Here is an 8,002-nt window from a genome sequence, read left to right as displayed (position 1 = left end):
GGTTTAAGGTGGCACAGAGCAGGGAGCCCGAGCAAGGACTGTGACACGGGAACAGGACTTCTCTCTGGGCCTTTACCCCAGCAGGTGAGCGCACGTCTCCCCCTTCTCTCCGTCTGCCTCGTAGGATTCCTCACTGGGCCTTCGGGCAGCTGGGGGCAAGTTCCAGAGAAGCCCAGCTTGGTCACAGGTGGGAGGTCGGAGACCCGGACGGAGCCCCGCTCTGTTGCCCACCCACCGCTTACGAGTTAGCACCCAGGGTCGGGCCCCACGCACAGATGAGCACCGGCCACAGAACCACCGCTGCCTTTATTGTCTCCAGCCCGGTGGGAAGATGCTTCCAGACAGGCCGCTCAGGCCGCCCAGCGCCCTGCCCCCACCCCCCGGCAGGCTGCAGCTGGGGGCTGCCTCACCCCCACAGAGGAGGGCGAACGGCACAAGTCACGGCCCCACCAGTCTCAAGGTCCTGTGTAAGGCCTCCAGGGCCTCTCTGCTTCCCACCCAGCATCCTCGACAGTCCTGTCTGGGCGAAGGGCCAAGGCGGCCTCGGGCAGAGTAGGCGAGCTAGGCAGGACCCACGCGAGCTCGCGGAGTCTGCGTCACAGCCGGCAGGCGGTCAGTGGGGCAAGCCAGACGCTGGAGAGCCGGTTCCGTCTCTTGTCCTCTCCACGGAGCTTCTGGCAACGCTGCCTCCCTGACCTGAGCATCTGGAAGGTGAAGGGGACAGGGTGAGACCCCACCTGCCTGGGGTGATGAGCAGAGGCCTCAGCTGTCTGGCCCCTTCACTCTGCTCCACCAAGAGCTACCTCCTCCAGCCTGTTGGGTGCTGCTGTCCTGCCCATGGTGGGGGGGGGGGGGGGGGGGGCCCCCCCACCCAGAGGAGTTCCCGGATCACACCAGTACCTCTCTCTGGGGCCTGGAAAACCAGAACCGTGCCCTGGTCTCTGGCCTCTGTGTCTGTGGCCTGCACCCCCCACACACTGGGGTTGGACAGGCCCTCACGCCGGCTCAGGCACTGTTGCTACTGTGTGTCCAGGCCCCCCATCCTCTTGCGACCCACCCCGTCGGCAGCACCCTGGAGTTCATTCTCCACCCGACGCCGATCGCGGCCTTCGTGGTCAGGCCAAGGCCAAGAGCCAGCGCCCACGGATTCAAGCGCTGCAGCCTCTTCCCACCTTAAAGAAACGGCTCATGGGAGCTGGGAGTAGGTGTGCCCGGCCCCGGCCACACGACCTGAAACCAGAAGGCCAGCACCGGGATCGCATGGACCTCACAGGCTGGCAGCCCCCCTGGCTCTCCGACCGGGGCCCCTGCAGGCTCAGGGGAGGGCTGAGCTACCATCTCGGATGCCTCGTCTCAAAGACTATCTCCTCGTCGCTGTCCAGCGAAGCCATCTCCGTGGGGTCCTCGGTGTTGGCCAGAAGGCCGTACCTCTTCCGCTGTGGCTTCTTCAACCTGGAAGCAGACCCAGGCACGCTCAGCGGCCATCCTGGGCCGCGGTCCCAGGCGTGGCTGACGCCCTACCCTGCCGCGGTCCGGAGTCCTCCTCGGCCAGACCCTCAATGCCCTGCTGTGAAACCTCCCGGCCTAAAGTGTGTGTCTCTTTCGCCTCGTGACCACCACCTACGTGAGCTGAGCGACAGAAAACGGGCCCCTCCCTGGGCAGCTCCCACAGCTGAGGCCCAGGGGCCAGGGACTCCCGGGGCAGGGCGGGACGTCTCAGAGAACAGAGAAGAGTGTGAGAACGCGGCCTCGCACCGACGGGACTGGAGGGTCGGCCAGAGACGCCATCAGCAGAGCTGTCTCGGGCAGAAGGCCCGCTCCTGACCCCCCCAGCCCCGCCGCGGGAGAGGGAGGGGAGCCTTCCGCCGCGGACGCGTCCAGGGCCACGTACTCAGCGCAGTCACTGGAGGGCTGGCTGGGGCTCTCCGCGCACGGTCGGCTGTGCTGACAAAGGCCTCTGGAGGGGCAGCCCCGGAAGGGAGGCCGCACGGGGAAGCCCCTAGCGCGGGGGGGCGCGGGGAGAGAGACGGCCCTCCACTCTCCGGCGGCAGAACAGAGAAACCGCACGCGGCCAGCCCCACGACGACACAGCCGGGGCCGGCGCGGCCGGGGGGGGGGGGGGGGGAAGGACGCAAGGGGACAGACAAGGCCGCGGCCGGGGTCGCAAGCCCCGCTCGGGCGCCGAGGGACGCCCTCAACCTTGCGGCGCAGCAGCGCCCCCGCGTCCGGAGGCGGCGGGCTTGACGTCACCGCCGGGCCCCACCCACCCCGGCCACGTGACGGCCGCGCACCACGCCGGCGACTCCGCCCCGCGGGGGCGGGGCTTCGCGGCCAACACGTGAGGCGCGAGGCGCACGCCGACTGGCCGCGCCGGGCGGCGTGCGCCTGACGCACCTGAACGCCCGGATGAGGAAGTAGAGCGCGGCCAGGCCGCTGAGGCCCGTGAGCACGTAGAAGGAGCGCAGCAGCGGCGAGCCCGGCGAGTCCGGCGGTCGCGAGTGCGTGCTGTTGTGCGGCGGGCCCGGCTGGCTCCCGTTCGTCACGGCGGGCGGTGGCGACAGCGTGGCCTGCACCGGGCGCGGCGACGGGGGCGCGGCCCCCTCGGCCCCGCACAGCAGCGCCGATAGCAGCAGCGCCCGCAGCAGCAGCAGCAGCAGCAGCAGGGGCGGCGGCGGCGGCGGCAGCAGCACGCGCGGCCCCATGGCCCGGCGGAAGCGGTGGCTGCGCCCCGCCCGCGCGAGCGATTGTCACTCACCGGCGTGGGGGCGGCCCCAGCCAATGGCTCGCGGGGGTGGGGCCTAGTTCTCGCGAGCGCCCCGCCCCCACCTCGCCGAACCCCGGCGGTCGTGGGCGTGGCCCACGGTGCCCAGCCCGGGCTGCGCGCGCACCTCCGGCTGCAGGCCCCGCCCCGGAGCCCACACCTCCTCCGGGGGGGGGGGGCAGCTTTCCCGAAGGCACGGTGGTGTCAAGGACCCTCGTGGGGGACGAAGCCGCGCCACGCAGGGCGGCCTGGCCCAGTGCTCTCCAGGCCCTCAGTCCCAGCCAGGGCCCCAGGAACTCCAGGGGCTCTCACCCTGGGAGGCGCCAGAGGCTCCCACCGGTGGGAGAACCGTGGGCACTTAGGCCGCCCCGCCGCCATCCTCCCACCCCCCACTACTGGCAGTGGAGGGGAGCCACCGAGGGCCGAAGGCAGTGGAACCAAGGGTCAACCCTAGTGCTCTGCATCCCTAGAGGGGGGGCGGAAGGCAAGCAGCTCAGGTGGGAGGCTCTGGGGGCCACTGCGCCAAGACCCTGGGAGAGAGGTGCCTGCCTCCGATGAGGGAGCCTGTGCCCCTCAGAACCTGAGAGAACTGCCCAAGGGGACAACAGAGAACCGGGTGGTCTTCCCGGCTTGGGGCCAGCTTGTGCCCTGAACAAGGGCAAAGAGGCTTTGCTCCAGCAGACTCCCCTGAACCCCTTTCCCACCCAAGCTCCCTGGCCGCGTCCCAAGCCAGACTCAGATTTGTGTGGACACACCAGCCCTTTATTCAAATCCGACTTCCGTGTCCTGCTCCTGTTGAGGGGGGCGTCCTGGCTGCGGTGCGGTGCCTGCCGCCACACACCTGTCCTCCAAGAGCAATTCGAGTCGCTGCACCTCAGCCTCCCCAGTGATGCGCCTGCTGAACAAACGGGAGAAAAGCGCTGGCTGCAGGAGAATGCTGCCCACCCCCGGCCCCCACTGGGGTTATAGGAGGGCAGACCAGGAAAGGAGAACCCACCAGCGGGGTCAAGCGGCAGGGCCAGAGAGCCTCACATCACCCACCCCAAGAACCACTTACAGGGGACACGGTACGAAGACCGGTGGCTGTGCCTCTGGCTCTTGCTTCCAGATGAAGTCCCTTCTGGGACAGTGAGTCCCGGTCATCGCTGCTGTCTGGCCACACCTCCAAGTCACGCTGGCTTCCCTTCAACCTGCCAAAGCAAAGAAGCGTTACGCCCAGTGTCCTGGCCACAGGCAGGTCACATCTGCCCCTCCCCACCTCCCCTGAAACCATCCACAGCTCCTAGGAGGGTCTCAAACTAGTCATCGGGCCGTCCCGGCAGAGGCCCCGTCACAGGCTGGCGTGCCCAGGGTGGGCCTGCGCCTTGCGGATGGGCCGGGCCACGTCCCACCCTTGAGCAGAGCCAGCTGCCCAATTGGGATGGAGCTTAGAGGACCGTGTGGGCTCTGGGAAAAACTCATGGCAGCAACAGACATCAGAGAAAGCTAGTTGGGAGCCTGAGGGACGGAGGTCTGGAAAAGACTGTAAACTGATGAACAAAAATCCCAAAAGGCAGGGCGTTCGGTGGTCTCCAATCCTGCTTACGGATCAAACCTACTCCTGTGGCGTGACCGCCCAGGCCACTCGCCGGGCTGCAGGCGGGGAAGGGCTAACGGCCCAGATCTGACTCTGGTTCGAGCTCGATTAAAAAAATTAAAATTAAAAAAAAAAAAAAGTAAAGAAAAATGGAAAAGGATAAACAGCCAAAGGAACGTTCCCCAGGTACAGAACTTTACTCTCAAATGAGCTCTCGACAAGAGGAGGGATGCGGACACGAGCAAAAGGAGTTACCTCGAATTACAGGGCTATTTCCACATATGAGCTAGCCAAGGGAGCAGCTTGCGTCTCAGAGGGTTCTGTTGGGCGCACAACACTTCTGTCCTCCGAGGGGCTGCAGCTTCCATAGGCTAGCGGTGAGAGCTCAGAACTCGTGAAGCGACAGCAGAGCTAGCTAACGAGCCGGTCGGTCCGTGGTCGCCCAGGGACGCTGCCTGCCGTCCGCTGTCTGGCCTGCTCCTCAGCTAAGGCGGTCCGGGTCAGCGTCACGTGCCCGGGCGTCCACCGTCCCCCGCTAAGCTGCCCACCCTGTCGCCCACCTTCTCACCTCACCGGGGCCGATGGCGGTCGGCTGTCAGGAGGGGCCCGGCCAGCGTCTGTCTATTCTGCCTTCCCTGTCTAGCTTTCTGAGAGCCTCAGGCGGGACCGGCAGACCTACTTCTCGAACTGCCCTTTCCGCTCAGTTCTGACCGCCTCGAACCCGAGAGCAGGGAGTGTGTTGTGCAACGAAAGGGAAATTGTCAGAGCAAGGTTCGTTTCAGACGGTCTTTTAATCGGCTTCGTGAAGCCAAAGAAAACTGCGTACAAGAATTCCTTAACCGCTTCAGATACAACATCAATGGGTTATGCATACGTCTTCCGGTAAAAAAAGACAATATAAATAAACATTTTCAAGAACCTCTCGAAGGGACATCTGCACCTCTTGCTGTGCGTCATACACAGCACGGAAGGGCCGAACAGGCCAGGCCCGGGGCGGCCGGGGTACCTCTGCCACAGCCCCGGCATGGGTCCTACCACACTACACGCAGAAACAGCACACAGAGCTGGAAAAAAGCCACAGCTTGCTGAGCTTCCGGCAAAAAGCGGATTCAGAGTCCATTCAATCTTAAAGAGAAGTGAACCGGGGCACCCGACCTCACGGGCCGACCCCACTAAAAAGAGAAACAAAAAAAGGCAACACAACCAAAACCAAAACCCACACAACCCCCAAAGATTTCCTAAAAAACTTATGGCTCAGGGTAAAAAGAAAAAAAAAACCCAAAATCTGAAGTGCTTTTCAGAACATTTTTAAAACCCTTAAAAACTGACAACGCTTCCTTAAGAAGAGTAGTCTAGGAACGAAGCCATCTGGGGGTCAGAAGCAGTCAGGCTGTGTTTGACAAGATCAAAACGGATAGGACTACAAAAGTGGGGTACAAGGAGGTGTGTTCACTACACACGAACGATTCAGCGAAGCTCCCAAAATCTTTAAATATACAGCCATTGGAAGGACGATCTTGAGCAGGAAGGATTTTTACTCGTTGTGTGTAGCTGAGAACAAGAAGCAGGGACATGTAAAGGCACTGAAGCACGCGACAAGACGCAGCATCCGCTCCCGGGTCCAGACCTGGAGGGCGCGGCCCCGCAGCCTCAGGAGAAACCACCCCCCCACCAGCTGAGGGCGGGGCGGCAGGCAGGGCGCGCATGCACTTCTGCTGCCTGCGCAGGGGGGCGGGGCCCTCACTCTCCCTTTCCTTCTTGGTCACTCTGGTTCTGCCTTTACGTTTTGTGGTAGAAACGGCTGCTGGCACAGAGACCGAGAGGGCGGTATCGCCCCTTCGAGGCAAGCACGGTGACAGAGTCTGAGTGTCGCTCGCAGAGGGCGCCAAGGCTTACTGAGCTCCCAGTGCAGGCCCCGGCGGCGAGGTGCCCTCGGAGCGTGACTTACCGTAACTGTCGTAGCTGTCTCTGTAGGACCCGCCTGAGCTCCGGTCGCCATAGCCGCCACCTTGACTCCGGCTGCAAGGAAGACACTTGAGGCTACTCAGGCCCGCGACAGCAGCAGAGTGGCCCGGCCTCAGGCACTGGCACCCGCACGCCCTCACCTGCTGTAGTAGTCTCTGGAGCCTCCATAGCCCCCGCTCCTGGACTCAAACCGGCTCCCTCCATAGCCTCGATCCCCTCCTCCTGCAGACGGGGACAGGAAGAGAGCGTCAGCGCCCGCCGGCAGTGTCCCCACCGTGTTCCCAGGGGCCCCAGGCCCTGAGCATAGCACTTACCTCTGGAGAAGCCACGGCCCCGGCCTCGGCCCCCTCGGAAGAAGCCCCGGCCGCCAGCAGAGCCACCTCGATAGCCTCGGGATCGGCTGTCGGACGACTTGCCGGCCTGGTCGACTCGGATCTGCCGCCCGTCCACAGACTGGAAACCGGAGACCTGCGCAGGTTAGTCTGTGCTCCCCCATCCTCGGAGCAAGCAAGGGGTTCTGCACCTTCCGCGACCCCGAGCGGCCGCCCTCACCTTCCCGTTCATGGCCATCATGGCGTCCTTGGCGTCGTCGATGTTCTCAAACGTGACAAACCCGAAGCCTCGCGACCGCTGGGTCTCCCGGTCTTTCACGACCACCACTGCACAGGAGAGACGTGGAGTCTGCGCCCAGCCCTCCCCGCAAGCAGCCCCGCTCCGCCGCCGGCAGCACCTGCCGCACCTTCCGCGATCTGTCCGTACTTTGAGAAGACCTGCTCCAGCGACTGCTCGTTGGTGTCGAAACTCAGCCCTCCGACGAAAAGCTTGCCTTCGTCTGATGCCATGGCGGCCTGCGGCAAACGCTGTTGAATTCCTCACGAGACCCTCCGGGGCCTCGCCGTTCCCCCCTCCTCCGTGCACACGCCACCGGGGCTTGCGGGGTAAGCCCTGGAGGGCGCCCCCTCTAACCCACCCCTACGACTTCTGAATCCCCAGCGCGCCCTTCGTTCCTGGACCCCCGGCCCCTCCTCCGTGCACAGCCCAGCTCCGCCCGCAGACCGCGGGGCTCCACGGTTTCACCCGGCCGCCGGCCTCAGGGGACGCTTAAGGCTGGACACTGAAGGCAGGCGTCGGGCTCCGCCGGCACCGGCCGGGCGCACCTCGGGATTTCCGCTTTGTACGAGGGGTCAGACTGACTCCCACCCTGAGCGCCGGGTGGGGAGTGGCAGAGTGCTTGGTCCACTGTAGGGCACCCGAGAGGGGTGGGGGACTGGGCACTGAGCGCGGGCAGAGGCTCCGACGTGGAGCCTGACGTGTGGGGCCGAGGCCAGCTTGGACCGACTCGACGGGCTGGGGGAGCCCCCGCCCAAGGGCTCCGGAGACACAGGCCAGAGAGAGACGCGGAACTGTGCCCCGCTTGCGCTCCTCCAGCGGGAAATCGGGAGCGGCGGCCTTGGCCACGCAACGTGGCCCCGCCCACTGCCGCGCGCATGCGCCCCGCGCACGCCCTGCGCCACTTCATCCGGGCACCCAGCACTCCCGCCATTTCGCTGGGCGCTGCTGTGCGCCCGCGGCCGCCATTTTGCGGTGGCGTCCCGCTCGCGGAGGGCCTGGCCCGAGGGAAAGACGCTCTCCGGCCGCAGCTTGGCCCGGTGTCCCGCTGCCCATCGCCGCCGGCGGGGCGGACTCCACCCCGGGCCCGC

General features: G+C 65.3%; 2 protein-coding genes across 5 annotated transcripts in view; both read right to left on the bottom strand.

The window, feature by feature from the left end:
* Nucleotides 1-287: 287 nt before the first annotated feature.
* On the bottom strand, nt 288-2,741 carry FAM174C (family with sequence similarity 174 member C). 2 transcript variants are annotated; one of them, XM_040461692.1, is made up of 4 exons: nt 2,395-2,741; nt 1,336-1,452; nt 1,058-1,172; nt 288-704 (listed from the first exon to the last, which is right to left on the bottom strand). In XM_040461692.1, the coding sequence occupies exons 1-4, from the start codon at nt 2,700-2,702 to the stop codon at nt 597-599; spliced, it is 648 nt and encodes a 215-aa protein (XP_040317626.1). In that variant the 5' UTR covers nt 2,703-2,741; the 3' UTR covers nt 288-596. The 2 variants fall into 2 exon arrangements, with proteins under 2 accessions (XP_040317626.1, XP_040317627.1); XM_040461693.1 differs by lacking the exon at nt 1,058-1,172 and having other exon boundaries at nt 592-704.
* A 1,097-nt stretch (nt 2,742-3,838) lies between these two features.
* CIRBP (cold inducible RNA binding protein) overlaps nt 3,839-8,002 on the bottom strand; it is a 7,144-nt gene continuing 2,980 nt past the window's right edge. Inside the window, exons 2-7 of one of the 3 annotated variants that reach the window (XM_040461696.1) lie at nt 7,042-7,150; nt 6,855-6,961; nt 6,617-6,770; nt 6,443-6,524; nt 6,286-6,356; nt 3,839-3,951 (exon numbers count right to left, since the gene is read on the bottom strand). In XM_040461696.1, the coding sequence (XP_040317630.1) occupies nt 3,947-3,951; nt 6,286-6,356; nt 6,443-6,524; nt 6,617-6,770; nt 6,855-6,961; nt 7,042-7,150 (528 nt within the window). In that variant the 3' untranslated portion in view covers nt 3,839-3,946. Of the gene's footprint in view, nt 3,952-5,109; nt 6,357-6,442; nt 6,525-6,616; nt 6,771-6,854; nt 6,962-7,041; nt 7,151-8,002 lie in introns of those variants that run through there. The other 2 variants (XM_040461695.1, XM_040461694.1) reach the window with 2 other exon arrangements.

This window comes from Herpailurus yagouaroundi, unplaced genomic scaffold (assembly GCF_014898765.1).
Source record: "Herpailurus yagouaroundi ecotype Mexico unplaced genomic scaffold, PumYag 295, whole genome shotgun sequence".
NCBI lineage: Eukaryota > Metazoa > Chordata > Mammalia > Carnivora > Felidae > Herpailurus > Herpailurus yagouaroundi.
The sequence above is the reverse complement of the archived record's forward strand: the minus strand, read 5'-3'. Positions and strand labels throughout refer to the sequence as shown.

Bases quoted from the DNA above. Each gene is read 5' to 3' on its own strand.
- FAM174C (XM_040461692.1), bottom strand. From the start codon at position 2,702: ATGGGGCCGCGCGTGCTGCTGCCGCCGCCGCCGCCGCCCCTGCTGCTG. The intron at 1,173-1,335 runs GTAGCTCAGCCC...CGTTTCTTTAAG, and splicing joins GAGACGAGGCATCCGAGATG to GTGGGAAGAGGCTGCAGCGC. The intron at 705-1,057 runs GTGGGTCGCAAG...TTCACCTTCCAG, and splicing joins TCCAGGGTGCTGCCGACGGG to ATGCTCAGGTCAGGGAGGCA.